The 21,110-nt window shown below is 43.2% G+C and overlaps 1 protein-coding gene across 1 annotated transcript in view; it reads left to right on the plus strand.

Annotated features, from left to right (window-relative positions):
* The window catches only part of CD36 (CD36 molecule (CD36 blood group)), a 538,852-nt gene that overhangs the window by 156,559 nt on the left and 361,183 nt on the right, over positions 1–21,110 (plus strand). The window contains exon 3 of the mRNA XM_078674174.1: positions 13,739–13,883. Within this exon, the coding sequence (XP_078530300.1) occupies positions 13,739–13,883 (145 nt within the window). The remainder of the gene's footprint in view (positions 1–13,738; positions 13,884–21,110) is intronic.

Raw genomic sequence — 21,110 nt, forward strand, 5'->3', positions numbered from 1 at the left:
GAGAGTGAGCTGCAGAAATAAGCAAGAGAAGTGCAGACAGAGGAAAGGGAGGTGCAGAGAGAGGCAACAGAGGTGCAGAAAGAGGCACGAGAGGTGCCAAAAAAAGAGGGGCACAGAAAGAGGCAAGAGAGGTACAGAAAGAGGCAAGAGAGGTGCCGAAAGATGCAAGAGAGATATGGAAAGAGGCAAGAGTGGTGCAGAAAGAGGCAAGATATGTGCTGAAAGAGGCAAAAGAAGTGCAGAAAGAGGCGAGAGATGCAAAAGAGGCAAGAGAGTTACAGATAGAAGAGAGTGAGCTGCAGAATGAGGGAAGAGAGGTGCAGGAAGAGGCATGAGAGGTACAGAAAGAGACAAGAGAGGTGCAGAAAGAGGCAAGAGAGGTGCAGAAAGAAGAGAGTGAGCTGCATAAAGAGGTAAGATAGGTGCAGAAAGAGGCAAGGGACATGCAGAAAGAGACAGAGGTGCAGAAAGAGGAAGAAAGGTTCAGAAGGAAGCTAGAGAAGCGCAGAAAGAAGCAAGAGAGGTGCAGAAAGAAGCAAGAGAGGTGCAGAAAGAAGAGAGTGAGGTGCAGAAAGAGGCAAGAGAAGTGCAGAAAGAGGCAGGAGACGTACAGAAAGAGGCAAGAGAGGTTCAGAAAGAGACAAGAGAAGTGGAGAAAGAGGCAAGTGAGGTGTAGAAAGAGGCAAGAGTTGTGTAGAAAGGCAAGAGAGGTACAGATAGAGGCAATGGAGGTACAGAAAGAAGCAAGAGAGGTACACAAAGAGGCAAGAGAGGTACAGAAAGAGGCAAGAGGGGTACAGAAAGAAGAGAGCCGCAGAAAGAGGCAAGAGAGGTGCAGAAAGAAGAGAGTGAGCTGCATAATAAGGGAAAAGAGGTACAGAAAAAAGCAAGAGAGATGCAGAAAGAAGAGAGTGAGCTGCAGAAAGAGGCACGAGAGATGCAAAAAGAGGCAAGAGAGGTGCAGAAAGAGGCAAGAGAGGTATAGAAAGATGAGAGTGAGCTGCAGAAAGAAGCAAGAGAGGTGCAGAAAGAGACAAGAGGGGTGTAGAAATAGGCAGGAGAGGTGCAGAAAGAGGCAAGAGAGGTACAGAAAGAAGAGAGTGAGCTGTAGAAAGAGGCAAGCGAGGTGCAGAAAGAAGAGACTGAGCTGCAGAAAGATGCAAGAGAGGTGTAGAAATAGGCAGGAGAGGTGCAGAAAGAAGCAAGAAAGGTACATAAAGAAGAGAGTGAGCTGTAGAATGAGGCAAGCGAGGTGCAGAAAGAAGAGATTGAGCTGCAGAAAGAGGCAAGAGAGGTGCGGAAAGAGGCAGGAGAGGTGCAGAAAGAGGCAAGAGAGGTGCAGAAAGAAGCAGGAGAGGTGTAGAAAAAGGCAAGAGCTTAGTAGAAAGGCAAGAGAGGTGCAGATAGAGGCAAGGGAGGTGCAGAAAGAAGCAAGAGAGGTACAAAAAGAGGCAAGAGAGGTATAGAAAGAGGCAAGAGAGATAGAGAAAGAAGAGAGGTACAGAAAGAGGCAAGAGAGGTGCAGAAAGAAGAGAGTGAGCTGCATAAAAAGGGAAAAGAGGTGCAGAAAGAAGCAAGAGATATGCAGAAAGGAGAGTGAGCTGCAGAAAGAGGCACGAGAGAAGCATAAAGATGTAAGAGAGGTGCAGAAAGAAGCAAGAGAGGTACACAAAGTAGTAAGAGGTGTAGAAAGAGGCAAGAAAGGTGCAGAAAGAGGAAGAAAGGTGCAGAAAGAGGCCAGTAAGGTGTAGAAAGAGGCAAGAGAACAGCAGAAAGAGGCAAGAGAGGTACAGAAAGAGGCAAGAGAGGTGCAGAAAGAAGAAGAAAGGTACAAAAAGGCAAGAGAGGAACAGAAAGAGGCTAGAGAAGTGCAGAAAGAGGCAAGAGAGGTATAGAAAGATGAGAATGAGCTGCAGAAAGAAGCAAGAGAGGTGCAGAAAGAGGCAAGAGAGGTGTAGAAAGAGACAAGAGGGGTGTAGAAATAGGCAGGAGAGGTGCAGAAAGAGGCAAGAGAGGTACAGAAAGAAGAGAGTGAGCTGTAGAAAGAGGCAAGCGAGGTGCAGAAAGAAGAGACTGAGCTGCAGAAAGATGCAAGAGAGGTGTAGAAATAGGCAGGAGAGGTGCAGAAAGAAGCAAGAAAGGTACATAAAGAAGAGAGTGAGCTGTAGAATGAGGCAAGCGAGGTGCAGAAAGAAGAGATTGAGCTGCAGAAAGAGGCAAGAGAGGTGCAGAAAGAGGCAGGAGAGGTGCAGAAAGAGGCAAGAGAGGTGCAGAAAGAAGCAGGAGAGGTGTAGAAAAAGGCAAGAGCTTAGTAGAAAGGCAAGAGAGGTGCAGATAGAGGCAAGGGAGGTGCAGAAAGAAGCAAGAGAGGTACAAAAAGAGGCAAGAGAGGTACAGAAAGAGGCAAGAGAGATAGAGAAAGAAGAGAGGTGCAGAAAGAGGCAAGAGAGGTGCAGAAAGAAGAGAGTGAGCTGCATAAAAAGGGAAAAGAGGTGCAGAAAGAAGCAAGAGATATGCAGAAAGGAGAGTGAGCTGCAGAAAGAGGCACGAGAGAAGCATAAAGATGTAAGAGAGGTGCAGAAAGAGGCAAGAGAGGTACACAAAGTAGTAAGAGGTGTAGAAAGAGGCAAGAAAGGTGCAGAAAGAGGAAGAAAGGTGCAGAAAGAGGCCAGTAAGGTGTAGAAAGAGGCAAGAGAACAGCAGAAAGAGGCAAGAGAGGTGCAGAAAGAAGAAGAAAGGTACAAAAAGGCAAGAGAGGTACAGAAAGAGGCTAGAGAAGTGCAGAAAGAGGCAAGAGAGGTATAGAAAGATGAGAATGAGCTGCAGAAAGAAGCAAGAGAGGTGCAGAAAGAGACAAGAGAGGTGTAGAAAGAGACAAGAGGGGTGTAGAAATAGGCAGGAGAGGTGCAGAAAGAGGCAAGAGAGGTACAGAAAGAAGAGAGTGAGCTGTAGAAAGAGGCAAGCGAGGTGCAGAAAGAAGAGATTGAGCTGCAGAAAAATGCAAGAGAGGTGTAGAAATAGGCAGGAGAGGTGCAGAAAGAGGCAAGAAAGAAGAAGAGAGTGAGCTGTAGGAAGAGGCAAGCGAGGTGCAGAAAGAAGAGATTGAGCTGCAGGAACAGGCAAGAGAGGTGTAGAAATAGGGAGGAGATGTGTAGAAATAGGCAAGAGAGGTGCAGAAAGAAGAGAGTGATCTGTAGGAAGAGGCAAGCGAGGTGCAGAAAGAAGAGATTGAGCTGCAGAAAGAGGCAAGAGACGTTCAGAAAGAGGCAGGAGAGGTGCAGAAAGAGGCAAGAGAGGTGCAGAAAGAAGCAGGAGAGGTGTAGAAAAAGGCAAGAGTTTAGTAGAAAGGCAAGAGAGGTGCAGATAGAGGCAAGGGAGGTGCAGAAAGAAGCAAGAGAGGTACAAAAAGAGGCAAGAGAGGTATAGAAAGAGGCAAGAGAGACAGAGAAAGAAGAGAGGTACAGAAAGAGGCAAGAGAGGTGCAGAAAGAAGAGAGTGAGCTGCATAAAAAGGGAAAAGAGGTGCAGAAAGAAGCAAGAGATATGCAGAAAGGAGAGTGAGCTGCAGAAAGAGGCACGAGAGAAGCATAAAGATGTAAGAGAGGTGCAGAAAGAAGCAAGAGAGGTACACAAAGTAGTAAGAGGTGTAGAAAGAGGCAAGAAAGGTGCAGAAAGAGGAAGAAAGGTGCAGAAAGAGGCCAGTAAGGTGTAGAAAGAGGCAAGAGAACAGCAGAAAGAGGCAAGAGAGGTACAGAAAGAGGCAAGAGAGGTGCAGAAAGAAGAAGAAAGGTACAAAAAGGCAAGAGAGGAACAGAAAGAGGCTAGAGAAGTACAGAAAGAGGCAAGAGAGGTATAGAAAGATGAGAATGAGCTGCAGAAAGAAGCAAGAGAGGTGCAGAAAGAGGTAAGAGAGGTGTAGAAAGAGACAAGAGGGGTGTAGAAATAGGCAGGAGAGGTGCAGAAAGAGGCAAGAGAGGTACAGAAAGAAGAGAGTGAGCTGTAGAAAGAGGCAAGCGAGGTGCAGAAAGAAGAGACTGAGCTGCAGAAAGATGCAAGAGAGGTGTAGAAATCGGCAGGAGAGGTGCAGAAAGAAGCAAGAAAGGTACATAAAGAAGAGAGTGAGCTGTAGAATGAGGCAAGCGAGGTGCAGAAAGAAGAGATTGAGCTGCAGAAAGAGGCAAGAGAGGTGCAGAAAGAGGCAGGAGAGGTGCAGAAAGAGGCAAGAGAGGTGCAGAAAGAAGCAGGAGAGGTGTAGAAAAGGGCAAGAGTTTAGTAGAAAGGCAAGAGAGGTACAGATAGAGGCAAGGGAGGAGCAGAAAGAAGCAAGAGAGGTACAAAAAGAGGCAAGAGAGGTACAGAAAGAGGCAAGAGAGATAGAGAAAGAAGAGAGGTGCAGAAAGAGGCAAGAGAGGTGCAGAAAGAAGAGAGTGAGCTGCATAAAAAGGGAAAAGAGGTGCAGAAAGAAGCAAGAGATATACAGAAAGGAGAGTGAGCTGCAGAAAGAGGCACGAGAGAAGCATAAAGATGTAAGAGAGGTGCAGAAAGAGGCAAGAGAGGTACACAAAGTAGTAAGAGGTGTAGAAAGAGGCAAGAAAGGTGCAGAAAGAGGAAGAAAGGTGCAGAAAGAGGCCAGTAAGGTGTAGAAAGAGGCAAGAGAACAGCAGAAAGAGGCAAGAGAGGTGCAGAAAGAAGAAGAAAGGTACAAAAAGGCAAGAGAGGTACAGAAAGAGGCTAGAGAAGTGCAGAAAGAGGCAAGAGAGGTATAGAAAGATGAGAATGAGCTGCAGAAAGAAGCAAGAGAGGTGCAGAAAGAGGCAAGAGAGGTGTAGAAAGAGACAAGAGGGGTGTAGAAATAGGCAGGAGAGGTGCAGAAAGAGGCAAGAGAGGTACAGAAAGAAGAGAGTGAGCTGTAGAAAAAGGCAAGCGAGGTGCAGAAAGAAGAGATTGAGCTGCAGAAAGATGCAAGAGAGGTGTAGAAATAGGCAGGAGAGGTGCAGAAAGAGGCAAGAAAGGTACATAAAGAAGAGAGTGAGCTGTAGGAAGAGGCAAGCGAGGTGCAGAAAGAAGAGATTGAGCTGCAGGAACAGGCAAGAGAGGTGTAGAAATAGGGAGGAGAGGTGTAGAAATAGGCAAGAGAGGTGCAGAAAGAAGAGAGTGATCTGTAGGAAGAGGCAAGCGAGGTGCTGAAAGAAGTGATTGAGCTGCAGAAAGAGGCAAGAGACGTTCAGAAAGAGGCAGGAGAGGTGCAGAAAGAGGCAAGAGACGTGCAGAAAGAGGCAGGAGAGATGCAGAAAGAGGCAAGAGATGTGCAAAAGAGGCAAAAGAGGTTCAGAAAGAGGCAAGAGAGATGCATAAAGATGCAAATGAGGTGCCGATAAAAGAGAGTGAGCTGCAGAAAGAGGGAAGAGAGGTGCAGAAAGAGGCAAGAGACGTGCAGAAACAAGAGAGTGAGCTTCAGAAAGAGGCAAGAAAGATTCAGAAAGAGGCAAGAGACGTGCAGAAAGAAGCAAGAGGGGTGCAGAAAGAGGTAAGAGGTGTGGAAAGAGGCAAAAGAGGTACAGAATAAGGAAGAAAAGTGCAGAACGAGGCAAGTGAGATGCCGAAAGAGGCAAGAAAAGAACAGAAGTAGGCAAAAGAGGTGCAGAAAGAGGCAGGAGAAGTGCAGAAAGAGGAAGGAGAGGTACAGAAAGAGACCAGCGAAGTGGAGAAAGAGGCAGGAGAGGTGTAGAAAGAGGCAAGAGTTTAGTAGAAAGGCAAGAGAGGTGCAGATTGAGGCAAGGGAGGTACAGAAAGAAGCAAGAGAGGTACAAAAAGAGGCAAGAGAGGTACAGAAAGAGGCCAATTATATTTGACGCTGCACCTTATGTACAAGGGGGGCGTACACAGGAGGCAGCGCAACAATTAAGATGGCTTTTTCCATGTGTGCTGCCTTGTGCAGCACACGTGGAAAAGGCAAAATGCCATGGTTTCTTTGTGTACAGGACGGTGTTCCTTCCTGAACATAAACAAACCTTTAAAACAAATGCAATTTTGTCACTGTCATATGTGCTCCATGAAACAGCACACTTGAAAGTGACAGAATTGCATTTTAGGATTGTTTATGAGCAAGAAGGCAATCAACAATGCATCAAAACCCTGTCTCATCGGGCGACCGCAATATTTCTCTTCTGTTACTGCGAGAAGTATGTCTTCCATCAATTTCTTCCGCTACAATACCCTTCTTATACTACATTTTAGGATATTAACAATGTATCGCCCTTTGTTTAAAAGATTCAAACTAAGGATTACCTTTTTCAATTTTCAATTGACAGTAAAAAAGAAAAACAAAAATCTCAATGTCTGTGCACCAAATCAACAGTACATCAAAGGTGGAAAAATGTGTGAAGGACAAAATGACCCCTCATGGGCACACCACCTTCAGGGTAACTGGCAGGTACTCACCAGATTGGGCCCCTTTTCTCATCATAGGCAGTCATTTTGTCCCAGAAAAGAAAAATAAGAGAATGTGTCCAAACAAGAAAAAGTAAAAGAGTGTGTGAGTGTGGTGGAGCGAATGACAGCCTCACTCCACGAGTGACAAAAAGTGATTAAAATCAACAGGCACACCTCCCTCACAACTTTATTCTTAAATCTTAGGTGTGTTCTGTCGAATTAACCCCTTCACTGCGGCGGCTATTCTGCCGAAGTGCTAAGGGGGCGGGGCGGCCACATGGCGGCCACATGCTGGTGACGGAACCGCTCCGTCACCGGCCGCAGTTGCGCTGTGCTCATGACGGAGCGGTTCCGTCACGGCCCCGCCCGCTCAATGGAACGCTCAGCGCAGGCGCGGAATCCGCGCCGCGCAGGCGTGCCGAGCTGGCGTGACGGAACCCCTCCGTCATCAGCACAGCACGACCGCAGCTGATGACGGAGTGGTTCCGTCACCAGCAGGGGAGGAGTTAAAAAGGGGGAAGGTAGCTATCATTGCATACCCATATCCGCTGCCAACATGTTTCTTTGCCTATAAACGTTCGGCAAGTTCGTCAGGGCTAGACTCTTTGTCACAGAACCTCTGTTGGACACTTAGTTCTTTTTAAACTGTCAAATTGAAAATGACAAAAAGACATTAAAATGCACCCACCATGAACTCATTCCCACTCCATATTATTAAACCATCTGAAACATCATAATTAACATAATTACCCTCTGTCAGCATTAGTCTCTCGTACCCACTGCAGAGGCACAAGGCTTTGTCTCAAAACTCCTTAAGTGCGTCCTCTATGGGATAGACCCAACAATTGTTTTATCAACCTACAAGTTCAAACAATACAGAAAAAGATTCTTATTAAACCACGTGACGGGCAACTAAAAAAATTCCCATTAAAAACTCTAAATGCGATCCTCAGCCACACCGAAACATTATTCTCTTCACCGCACGTATCCTACTCTTGAAGGATTAGTCATCCTATTGCGGTATTTGCCGAATTTCCCATGCTTTTCTCCTAACTTTATCAAACATGCTTATCACAAAAAGAAGCTGCCCCCTAATATCATTCGGCTCCGCCTTTTTCCAATATGCCACATGGACCTCGCGGTCCTAATGTATTGTTTCCTGAATGGCCCTTCGTGACTCAAAGCAATACGCTCTTTTTCATAATAGTCAGTCACACACTTCCCCTTATTTACTACATCCTGGCTCCCCCACTCCTCACCAGTTGAAGCCTCACGGATCTCTTCGTCTCCTCCCACGTTTGCGGCGTCCGCTGGCTGTGTGTTTATTGCCGGGTGTGTGGTGCCGCCCGATCAAATGATTAACGTAAAACAATGTTGAGAGGAAAACATCCGCCATTTTGAATTGGGGCCGATATTGTGTCTCAGTATGTGAATGCGTGATCTACATGTCTTTACAACGCAGCTCACCACTAAAAAGCCAATGGCACAAGAAAATCATTCTCTCTCCATTAATCACGAATGAACAATAATTTGGGCATAATTTATTTCGCCTTTACTTTTTTCAATTTTCCATGCAGATCAATTTACCCACCGGGGATTTTTTTTATTTATCTCAGTCTATGAGCCTGTCAGGCACCATATCGACTCATTATGTGCTGACGTATTCAATATGTCTATACAATGCAGATCCCTGCTAAAAAACCATCGCAACCAGGAAATCACTCCCTCTCCAATATTCATAGGTCTACAATAGTTTGGACAGATGTTTATTTCTCCTTTACTTTATCCAGGCAGGTAACGTTATCCACCGGATATTGTTCACTCCTAGAACCTGACAAAACGGGGTCATCTCTCAGGTATACTTCAACAAAAGGTATCATCTAAGCACCCAATGTCACACCAGTCCCCATCCAAATTGCCAGTAAGTTTACAATTCTTTGTTTTTATCTCCAAACATCCGAGTCATTTATGTATGTCATCACTACACATACGCAAAGACAGGGGCTAACGGGGTCACTATGCCCTACTGTTCATTCTTGTACATTGTAGTGAAGCTGGCCATAAGTCCCGTCTTATTGGTACTGCATGGACTCACTTAGAGTCTAAAGGCCAACCAGAAAAACAAGATACTGCGGCAGACACCAAGGAGCATGTCGGATAGGCCGTAGTCAGATGTTCTATTTGGCTCTATTCCATTCAATTACTTCATTTAATCCTAGCTGGTCACTTTTCTCCTGGTAAATCCACGTGCTTCCTTGGAGAGCAATACACGTTCAATATTTTGTGTGGCCATAACCCTCTCAAGGACTACCCACGTGAAGCTGTGTTTCTCATTGAAGCAGTGTTGTACCAATTTGGTAGTGAGTTTCCCCGCCCTTATGGTGCTGAGGTGTTCTTGCACCCTGATCTTAATCTTGCGCGATGTGAGCCCGATATACTGGAGACCACATTCACAGAGCAATCGGTACAGTACATTGGAGGTGTTACAATTGCTAAAATGGTTTAAAAAACACTCTCTTCCTGAGGTCAACATTATACTCTTGGTCTTTTTTGTCAAAGAACAAACCGAACAGGACCCACATGGAAAATGACCATTAGGAATGGTAGTATCAAGTGTGTGTCCTTCGGTAGGTCCCCGAGTGTGGACAAGCTTGTCTTTTAAATTACTAGACCTCTTGAACGCAAACCTGGGTGGTGGCATTTGAAAATCCTTATTTGACAAAAGGGACCAGTGTTTGCGGATTGATTGTCGGATCGTAGTTGCCATGGGGTCAAATGTCATAACTACCGGGACACATTCATTTCTCTCACGTACATTCTTCTCCAGAAGCACACTCCGTGGAGAGTACTGAGTGCTCTTTTACTTGCATGTCTGACTAGCCTGGTGGGATAACTTCTCTGTTTCAATTTGGCTGCCAGATCTTGAGATTGTTCTAAATAATCCTCTGTGGTGGAGCAATTTCTTCGGTAACAAAGAAACTGCCCCAGTGGGAGATTATCCCTAAGCGCTCTAGGATGGTATGAATCATAAAGAAGCAGGGAATTCCTATCTGTCAGTTTCTGATGTACGCGGGTACCTATGACCTCGTCTTTAGCCTCAATCACAAGATCCAAATAGACAGCTGTAGAATGGCTGTAGGACCATGTGAACTTCAGGCTGGGATCTTGGGTATTGAGCCACTTTAAGAATTCTAGGAGGAGCTCCTTCGTACCAGACCAGATACAGAGCACGTCGTCTATATACCTCTTCCAGAGACGGAGATTCCCCTGGAAGGGATTGGTGGAAGGATAGACGACGTGCTCCTCAAACTGTCCGACATAAATACATGCCAGACTGGGGCCATAGTGGCCCCCATAGACGTACCTGAGATTTGCAGGTACAACTGGTCTTTGTAATTGAAGAAATTCCTGGTTAAAGCCAGTTCGACACACTGCATCACAAACGATTGTGCGCGAGCTTCTGCCACCAGGGTGGCGTCCTGGGGGATACAAGTATACAGCGATTCGATATCGATCGTCACTAGACACTCATTGGTTGGATCAAACTGTATATTTTCAAGGATGTTGAGAACCTCCGTGGTATCTTTAATGAATGACCTTTGATTGACGACTGATTCACGCAGAAAAAAGTCTGCGTACTGCGAGAGCGGTTCAAGCACCGACTGGATACCCGAAACAATCGGGCGTCCGGGGGGAGGGCGTGTGGGCTTGTGATTTTATTGAGTATATAGAAGGCCGGAGTTCTGGGGATGTCATTCACCAGAAACTCCGCCTCCTTAACTGAAATCCACTTGTTCTCCTTCGCTCTTCCAACCATATCTCGTATGATCTTAAACAATTCCTGGCTAGGGTCACGACCAAGGGGCTGGTAATTAGTGCGAGCTCCCAACAGTTTCATAACTTCAGCATCATAATCCTTAGAGTTCAGGACAACCACCACCCCACCATTGTCAGCTGACTTGATAGTCAGGGAGTGGTTGCCCTGTAAACTCCTAACAGCATCCCAGTCATCCCTTGTCATGTTTTTATACTTTGTAGACACATTTTCTGTCTCGAATTTGGCAATATCTTGCAGCACTTTAGTCTCAAATACTGCTACTTCAGGGCCTACTGCAGAAGAAGGGGGACAGCTTCATGTGGGTAGTCCTTGAGAGGGTTATGGCCACACAAAATATTGAACATGTATTGCTCTCCAAGGAACCACGGTGGATTTACCAGGAGAAAAGTGACCAGCTGGGATTAAATGAAGTCATTGAATGGAATAGAGTCAAATAGAACATCTGACTACGGCCTATCCCACATGCTCCTTGGTGTCGGCCGCAGTATCTTGTTTTTCTGGTTGGCCTTTAGACTATAAGAAAGTGAATTTATGCAGTACCAATAAGAGGGGACTTATAGCCAGCTTCACTACAATGGACAAGAATGAACAGTAGGGCATAGTGACGACGTTAGCCCCTGTCTTTGCGTATGTGTAGTGATGACATGCGTATATTATTTGGATGTTTGGAGATAAAAACAAAGAATTGTAACCTTACTGGCAATTTGGGTTGGGACTGTTGTGACACTGGGTGCTTAGATGATACCTTTCGTTGAGGAAGTGTACCTGAGAGATGGCCCCGTTTTGTCAGGTTCTAGGAGTGAACAATATCTGGTGGATAACGTTACCTGACTGGATAAAGTAAAGGAGAAATAAACATCTCTCCAAACTACTATACACCTATGAATATTGGAGGGGGAGTGATTTGTGGAGAAGCGTGGCTCAATGGTTAGAACGGCAGACCCTGATGCAGAGGTCTGGCCCAAGACCAGGGTTCAATTCCCGCCTCGGCGGCTCTTGGACTCAATCTCCCTGGACCCGATAATTCTCGCCTCGGTGCCTAGTCTAATCATGGGTCCCACTCTGTGACTCTGGGCAAAAGCTTACTTAATCTCCAAAACAGCCCCAGCAGCGCTTGGATGACTAGCTTCACCTTGGGGATGCCCAGGAGTGGACATTTTGCATGGAAAACCCAGGAAGGGTTCCACAGTGGTATGAGTGCAGCGCCGGGACGCCCCGTCGCGTGGGCATCCGTGCGCTTTACAAATACAACACATTTACATTTACATTTACATATACATTTCCTGGTTGCAATGGTTTTTTAGCAGGGATCTGCATTGTATAGACATATTGAATACGTCAGCACATATCGAGTCAATATGGTGCCTGACAGTCTCATAGAGTGAGATAAATTAAAAAATCCCCGGTGGATAATTTGATCTGCATGGAAAATTGAAAAAAGTAAATTATGCCCAAATTATTGTTCATTCGTGATTAATGGAGAGAGAATGATTTTCTTGTGCCATTGGCTTTTTAGTGGTGATCTGCGTTGTAAAGACATGTAGATCACGCCTTCACATAGTGAGACACAATATCGGCCCCAATTCAAAATTGCGGATGTTTTCCTCTCAACGTTGTTTTACGTTAATCATGTAATCAGGCGGCACCACGCCACCGGCAATAAACACACAGCCAGCGGACGCCGCAAACGAGGGAGGAGACGAAGAGCACCGTGAGGCTTCAACGGGTAAGGAGTGGGGGAGCCGGGATGTAGTAAATAAGGGGAAGTGTGTGACTGACTTTTATCAAAAGGAGCGTATTGCTTTGAGTCACGAAGGGCCATGCAGGAAAGAATACATTAGGACCGCGAGGTCCATGTGGCATATTGGAAAAAGGCGGAGCCGAATGATATTAGGGGGCAGCTTCTTTTTGTGATAAGCATGTTTGATAAAGATAGGACAAAAGCATGGGAGAATCGGCAAATACCGCAATAGGATGACTGATCCTTCAAGAGTAGGACACGTGCTGTGAAAAGAATAATGTTTTGGTGTGGCTCAGGACTGCATTTAGAGAGTTTTTAACGGGAATTTTTTGAGTTGCCTGTAACGTGGTTTAATAAAAATCTTTTTCTGTATTGTTTGTACGTGAAGGTTGATAAAACACTCGTTGGGTCTATCCCATAGAGGACTCACTTAAGGACTTTTGAGACAAAGCCTTGTGCCTCTGCAGTGGGTACGAGAGACTAATGCTGACAGAGGGTAATTATGTTAATTATAATGTTTCAGATGGTTTAATAATATGGAGCGGGCATGAGTTCATGGTGGGTGCATTTTAATGTGGTTTTGTCATTTTCAGTTTGACAGTTTAAAAAGAACTAAGTGCCCAACAGAGGTGCTGTGACAAAGAGTCTAGCCCTGACGAACTTGCCGAAAGTTTATAGGCAAAGAAACATGTGGGCAGCGGATATGGGTATGCAATGATAGCTACCTTCCCCCTTTTTAATTCGACAGAACACACATAGGATTTAAGAATAAAGTTGTGAGGGAGGTGTGCCTGTTGATTTTAATCACTTTTTGTCACTAGTGGAGTGAGGCTGTCATTCGCTCCACCACACTCACACACTCTTTTACTTTTTCTTGTTTGGACACATTCTCTTATTTTTCTTTTCTGGGACAAAATGACTGCCTATGATGAGAAAAGGGCCCCAATCTGGAGTGTACCTGCCAGTTACCCCGAAGGTGGTGCGCCCGTAAGGGGTCATTTTGTCCTTCACACATTTTTCCACCTTTGATGTACTGTTGATTTGGTGCACAGGCATTGAGATTTTCTTTTTTACTGTCAATTGAAAATTGAAAAAGGTTATCCTTAGTTTGAATCTTTTATACAAAGGGCGATACATTGTTAATATCCTAAAATTTAGTAGTAAGAATGGTATTGTAGCGGAAGAAATCGATGGAAGACATTCTTCTCGCAGTAACAGAAGAGAAATATTGCGGTCGCCCGATGAGACAGGGTTTTCGTATATTTTAGATTGTTGAGTGCAGGGCAACCCTGTCGCTTTTTTCCCCTCTGGGCTCCTTTTGAAATATATGAGCAAGAAGGGACAACTTCCTACACATAAACACTCCTCTCCTGCATGCAGACACCTTTGCACTCTGATGTAAGGGTGCCTGCATTGGCGCTAAGTTGCTAAACTTAGCGCCATCACAGGGGGAAATGCAAGGCTCCACCACATTCTTGTAAATATGGTGCAGCCTTCCATAACAGAAGTGGCAGAGTGTGTGTTCAAGCCAAGGAGGCTAACGACACGCTCCACCACTTCCTTGTACATATGCCCCTCAGTCACTATATTTTGCCTTTATTTTCATTTGAGAACTATGTGTTATCTTTGTTTTCTATGATTGCCTCAACGAGCAACAATAAAAATCATTGTTTTCATTATTATATACACAAACATACTAGTGACTTTTTTGACACATTTATTTTTTAGCACGCGTTATCTACCTAAGGAAAATATTACACAAAATGCGGATTATACAGTGTCATATTCACTCCCGATTGAAGCGTACTTCGTCCCTGAGTTGTCAGTGGGCTCTGAAGATGACGTGCTTACGGTTCTCGATCTTGCTGTTGCGGTGAGTAGACTAAAACAGCATTTGCAATGCAATAGGTCTCCCATTTGTAAACTTAGATCTGTTGGTGTTACAAATTACCCTGTTTTTTATTGATGTTGTTTTATTTGCAGTGGAGTGTTTTTGTTTAAAGAAAGTGCACACTTAAAAGTATGGAAGCGTATGTGTTAGCAGAAAGCACAGAGGGAGTGAAATTGTTTGTAGGACAGTTGTGGGAAAAAAGGGAAGTGGCATGGCGACACTGTCTCATTTCCGTGCTGTTGTTAGTATATACAAAATGTTGCTGTTATGCACATTGCCTTGATCTTTTAGTCATATTTCACACATAATTATAAAGATATAAATGTATTCTAACATGTTACATGTACTTCACTTTTTATTTTACACTTTTTGTCAAACCAGCATTTTGAAAGCCAAAAAATCTGTCCATAGTATACTGATTTGTATTTCTCCAGGTCTGCATTTGCATGCTTTAGTCACAACAATGCTAAGAAAAAAAATAGCTCACGAGATCCCTGCTTCATGTGTTCATTTTAAAGCAATCTGTGCATTATGAAAATGCTAACTGTCACAAAGGAGCTCTAAAACAAATTATTCGCAGACATCACACGTTTGGAAAAATCATGTCAGTAAAACCACAGCGTACAGGGAAGCGTACAGGGAGGTTTATAGACCATGCCCTTGACATTGCATAGTTACAGCCCAAGGTGTACTTAACACCCTAGGTAACAAAAATAGGCCGTACAAACGTAAATAAGTAACATTCTATGTTGCTCTACGCCAGGAATTAAAGGGGACAGTACCTATGGGAGGATACATATGATGACATGGCCGTAATAAGGATGGACCAACAAGCCTATAAATGAATAGGAAGGAAGCATTTACGAAGGACAAACACACAAGCCAATGAAAAATATGGGTGGGGAGTGGACGGGGCTCCCCTCACATACTGAACTACAACAGATCTTCAGCAGAGCAGTGCTTGTTCTCTGACTCTAGGCTCCACCTAAAAACATCTAGTGTAATCAGGCCATCAATATGGATGACAACAACAGCGCACATGTTAAGCTAGAACTAAAATATCCATAGAAAGAGAGCCTTTTCGATATTCTGTGATATTGTTTATTGTATGATAAGACTATAAAGTGAGGTCAAACTCTTGGACCCTCATTTTGAATACATTTGAATATATCGAATGTATCGGAACTATCTGGGCTCGGTTATTGCTTTAGGCCATTTACAGTATTTTACTACTAATCCTTTTTATTATACGCGGACGCCGGCAATCGTATACTTTTTTTTCTCATTTCATTATCATAGTCTGTATGACATCATTAGTCAATTTTATTAAGAAAATGGCAGGTGATCGCTCGAAATGTGACTTCATAATGGTTTTGCAGAGCCAACAGCCAGGGGGAAAGGCAGGTCACAGATCACCACTGCAATACAGTTCAAATGATTAAGATGAGAACTGATTTTTACTTCTTATGATCCTTCTTGATCAGTACAAGGGAGATATTTATGGCAACATGTTCAACTTTTGCACCAAGAGTTCAGTACAGGAAAGAAAGATTGACTTTCCCTCGATGGCACCACGCATTCTAATCTACAGCCTTTTTAATCTGACTAATAGTAACCTGACTATGTTATTGTTTAAAATAATTTACGAACTACATTCTGATGTTTTTGATTTTGCACTACAGATTCAACCTTTATTCTTCATGCTAGCAACCATACTATCTCTTTCAGATGAAGAAGCAGGACACCGAGGATTTAAATGCTTTGGGCAAAGAGTGATGGTGTGATCATGTGTTATAATAAAATACAGTCATTAAAAGCATATTGAAATTTACCTTTTGAGTTCCAACACCTTACATAGGTTCTCCTTAATGACTTGCAGTATCCTTATTAGTATCACAGAGCTACTTGATCTCACGTGTCACCGATAGTTATTGAAAATGTTTCAGCTAGCAATGGTGAGATGATTTATTTAGACATAATTGACTCATCCAAAAATAAATCATTTCTGCTAATAGATCAAAGATTGATTCTATAAATATATTTTACAAATGTCTTGAATAGATTTGTAATTAAACACTCTGGTCTTCATTCTGAGTGGGCTGGAAAATTCCAACCACTTCAGAAATCCATGTCTGTGCAGGTGCCAAAATGATGAGTCATCCAGACTTTATCAAACACACTAATTGCCAGGTATGATGAAGTTCTCTTCACCACAGATAAAGTTTTGCAGGAAAAATCGACCAAATTTGACAAGTAAAGTGTGTGTAATTAGAAATAAGCAGAGTTTATCGTAGTGAGCACCAAAATGTCTATGTGATTTGGCATTTTAGAGGGCAAAGCTTGTAATCGCACACAATAAATAGCGAACCATGGCGTGTTAGATTTGATTGGGTACAATAATTAATGCCATACATGCTAGGAAACTTAAATGTAAAAACATTAAGAGTAGACCCTAGCAAATACCGGATGATGATGATGTTAACTGAGAAGCAGAGGTGTGCTATTTGGAGCCTGCTGACCACTAAGACAGATATATATATCTATATGTGTGTGTCCAAAAAGTCTCTTCTGTCTTTGAAAGCGCACTCCACAGCATGTAGGTAACAAACCAAAAGAAAGCACAGTTTCGTCCAAACCTTTACAATCCCGATGCCTGACGCGTTTTGAAGTTGCTTTCTTCTTCCTCATAAGCATTCATGTTCACACTGCAATGTTGGCTGAACATTATCTTCTGCGTGCTAATGTCTTAATCAGCCTCCGGTGTGCCGTCCTTAATGGCTTTTAATTCTCAGTGCACGCTGGGATACGTAGTTCATTTTGCCCAATAATTTCCCTCCAGTGGGTTTTTGTGCAAATACGTTATTTCCAGAACCAATTAAGCCCTTCAGTGGGCCTCGGAATGGAATTGTGCCTACTGTGCCTTCATCTCGGTAGGAAATGTTTCCCCTGCAGCCCCATATTCACTTAAGGGGTGGTGCAGCCTTACACGGCCGAAGAAGCCGTGAATACTTGCTTCCAAAAAGTCTCTTCTGTCTTTGAAAGCGCACTCCAAGCAAGTAGGTAACAAACCATTTATTGGCTAAAGAAAGCACAATTTCATCCCGACCTTTACAATCCTGATGCCTGACGTGTTTCGAAGTTGCTTTCTTCTTCCTCATAGGCATTCATGTTCAGACTGCGATGTTGGCTGAACATTATCTTCTGTGTGCTAATGCTTTAATCGGCCTCCGGCCTGTGTGTGCTTATATGTATATGTATATATATAAAAAAAACAAGCGCCACCAGGAGGAAAAGACAGAGGGCAAACCGGCGGAAGGGGTCGAAACGCCGGGCGCGGATATCAAAATTAGAAGAAGAAATTGGTGAAGTAATTGAGGATTCCACCAAAGAAATGACCATCATTAATCTCACAAACATCCAACTGACAAGTGGGGAACAAAAGATTTTGGAGCTAGGCTTATCTTTCTGCCCGGAGGCAGATATGGATTTTGTGCAAACACGCATTGATCTTTTTAAGTTTATTCGATTGCTTAAACTTAAAAAACATTTCCTTGTTAACCCGAATCGCAGGACAACTGGGATCCCCGTGGTTGGAACTGCTATTGAAGATAACCTAATGGTGGATGATATGGATCTAATGATGGAGTTAAGAGCGACAAATATGGAAGCTCAGAACGTGGAACCTGAAGAACTTGCGGATAGAATTGCCCAGGAGGAAGACATCAATATCAATCAAGATGCCCCAACGCCTTTTAGACCGAGATCACGTTTCACACCGTCACCAGCTAAAGACACTGTTGATGTCTATAATGAACTGGTCCTAAATGAACTAAAAAAGTTGGGAAAGGGCATAAATCCAAATAAAGCAAATACTAAGCAGCAACAAGAGTATTTTACTTTAATTAGAAAATTGGCAGAGTGTAATAATTGCATAGTGCGCAATGCAGACAAGGGGGGCAATGTAGTCCTTTGGGATAGGACAAAATACTTATTTGAAGCATACCAGCAACTCAATAACAAAAAATGTTACATACGCATTGAAGAAAGAATAATGACAGAGAGTCATGAGCAGTTCAATGTAGAGTTAAAACAATGGTATGATTCTTCACTCTTGACACATGATGAATACATGTATCTTAAAATTGATTTTCCGACTACTCCAGTATTCTATTTAATCCCAAAGGTGCATAAAGATCTATTGAACCCCCCGGGTCGCCCAATAATTTCAGCAATAGGCAGCGCATTAGAACACACCTCCAAATTTGTTGACTCCTTTCTAAATCCTTTGGCAAAAACACTTCCTTCGTTTTTGTTAGACACTGGTGACTTTCTGAAAAAAATTTATGATACACCTTGGGAAGATGACTATCTATTGATCACTATTGATGTGGCCACTTTGTACACAAGTATCAGGCACGCGGCTGGAATTCGTGCTGTTAAACATTTCTTGGGTACAAGAGCAATTAGCTTATGGTCACACACACAAATGCTCCTGAGAATGGTGGACAAGTGTCTAACTAGCAATTTCTTTCTATTCCATGGTCAACTATTTCATCAGACCTGTGGTACTGCCATGGGCACCTGCTTCGCCCCCAGCTATGCTAATTTGCATATGGGCTGGTGGGAGGAGCAGGTGGTCCGGACGCAGTACCAAAAAGAGTGGGAAGAAAATATTGTTCACTGGAGTCGTTTAATCGATGATCTATTTTTGGTCTGGAAAGGTACTGAATTTGAGGCCAACAAATTCATATCAAATCTTCAGAAGAACGATCTCAATCTATCTTTTACCAGTACCATTAGTAAAGATAGTGTCAACTTCTTAGATTTGACAGTGTATGTTGATAATGGTAAAATACAAACCAAACTTTACAGAAAACCCACCAGTGGCAACACTTTGTTGCATGCAAAAAGTTTTCACCCGAAGGCCCTCAAGAGCAGTATACCCTATGGGGAAAGCCTAAGAGTCATGCGGAACTGTAGTACTCCCAGGGAAACTGAAAAAGAACTAGGGATACTCAGTACTAGATTCAAAGAACGGGGCTATCCTGACATCTGGATAGCAGAGGGAGTAAATAAAGCCTCTAAACTGAAGAGAGAGCAAATCCTCTTCAGTAACAAAAAGGAAATTGATGATGGAAACCAATGCAGATTTATAACAGGTTTCTGTAACCAACATGTTGAGGTGAGAAGAATACTCAACAAGCATTGGCACATCATTAAGAATGACCCCGTGCTAGGGAAAGAAGTCCCCAAGAGACCTCAAATCACTTTTAAGAAAGCGAAATTCTTCAAAGACTGTTTAGTAAGTAACACCTTGAAGAAACCCCAACCCAAAAAGACTTGGCTTGACAAAAACAGTTTCGTTAAGTGTACAAAATGTAAGGCGTGTAATCATGGCGTAAACTGTAGTACGTACAGATTGGGCCTTTCCAATAGAAGGGAAAAGATAAAGAACAAATATACATGCAAGACTGACTGCTATCTACGTTCTCGAGTGCCCTTGCGCGCTTCGATACGTGGGCAGCACAATCAACGAAGCCTACAAAAGGATATTACAACACCTGCGAGCAATAAAAAATGCGGACAGGGCTTATCCTGTAGCCAGGCATTTTGAAATAATGCACAATAAGGATATAAAAGGACTGACATATTGTGTAATTGACTCTATTCCAGCTAGTCAAAGAGGGGGCAATAGACTCAATAAGTTGAGGAGGCTTGAATCACGATATATAATCAAGCTAAACACTAAGCAACCTAACGGTCTGAATATTGAAGAAGATTTGCACAGACACTTATGATTTCAGTCAGTCGGTAACGACAAGTAGCATCTGCTGTAAATACTGTTAATATTTATTTTGATCTGGTATAATTTTGTGGACAGTACTTTTTATAATGTGAATTACACTTGGTAGTCAACAACTGTTTGAAAATGATCGTAGTGCCGGTTTGTTTATAAATTCATAATCTATATGTTTGCTCACTTGAGCATTATTAGAGTCACTTATAAGGTGCAATTGGTGTATGTGTATGTAACAACTCACTGCGCAATAATGAATAAGCTTCTTTTTTAAATATGCTGATAAGGTTGATTGTTAATGGGGAGTATAATATCCCAATTGTTTGGTACATTATGGTCTATTCTATGATGGTACAACCGATTATACATTATTCGGCAGGCCCACGTGGGCGAGATTGCTTGATATTTAGGAAGCGAGCGCAGAATATTAATGCTCAGAGTGCATTTTCAGAGTTGCTTGTCAGTGTCGATAAAGTTTTGTTGACATAGAGTTGAATTTTAGTATCACATGCACCGTATAATTCAACAAACGTATAGTTATGCTTAAATTAATGTATTGATACACGCATTTAATTCTTTTAAAATGGATTTATTTAAGTTGAGACATATGTGTAATACGACATTCACGAACAAAGCAAATTGAAAGTCTGTCTTTCCTGTCGATTGACAGGTAGTCCCGATGACGTTGCATGAATGTTTTTTCTTTAAATAATGGCCGCGCGCTTTTCAAAACCGTAACCAGTGACCAAGGCTACTGTGTAGTCGAAACGCGTATGGCAGCGGCTAAATAAAGAAATCCTTTTGAAAATCTCACACGGCGTGGTCGTTTAATGGAGGAGTAAGCAAGACTCAGTTCAAGGAGTCTCTTGGTGACGACGCAACTCTCGATATGGTGGAAGCAGTGAATGCTTGGACATTTGGAGCATATATATATATATATATATATATATATATATATATATATATATATATGCCAATCAATTCCCGCCACTTCCGACCACACTTGCGCTTCGGCGAAGAAGGAACTCAGACCACCACAGCAATTTTCAGGCAATATGTAAATTTATTCGCGTTCCTCACACAGCCTACAACGACGCGTTTCGGGCTTCCAGAGCCCTTGATCACCCATATCATATATATATATTACCTACTGGCGATAGCCAGTAGGTATATATAGTTAGGATTGTTTTCCATAGGGAAATCGCAACATTCTATTGGTAATAACTTTGGCGCCGGTTGAGGAATCTTCCTGACATTTTCCTTAACTTTGCCTCGCGGCGCTCCGCTCCTTCCCTGAAAGTTTGGGGGGGATTCGTCAAGCGGGGGCTGAGATAAAAGGGGGGTCCCAAAACGTGTTTTCCCCATGTTAATTTCCATAGGGCGGTTGGACTCACTTTTAACCCGAACGGCTG

The sequence above is a fragment of the Lissotriton helveticus genome, chromosome 1_1, assembly GCF_964261635.1.
Source record: "Lissotriton helveticus chromosome 1_1, aLisHel1.1, whole genome shotgun sequence".
NCBI lineage: Eukaryota > Metazoa > Chordata > Amphibia > Caudata > Salamandridae > Lissotriton > Lissotriton helveticus.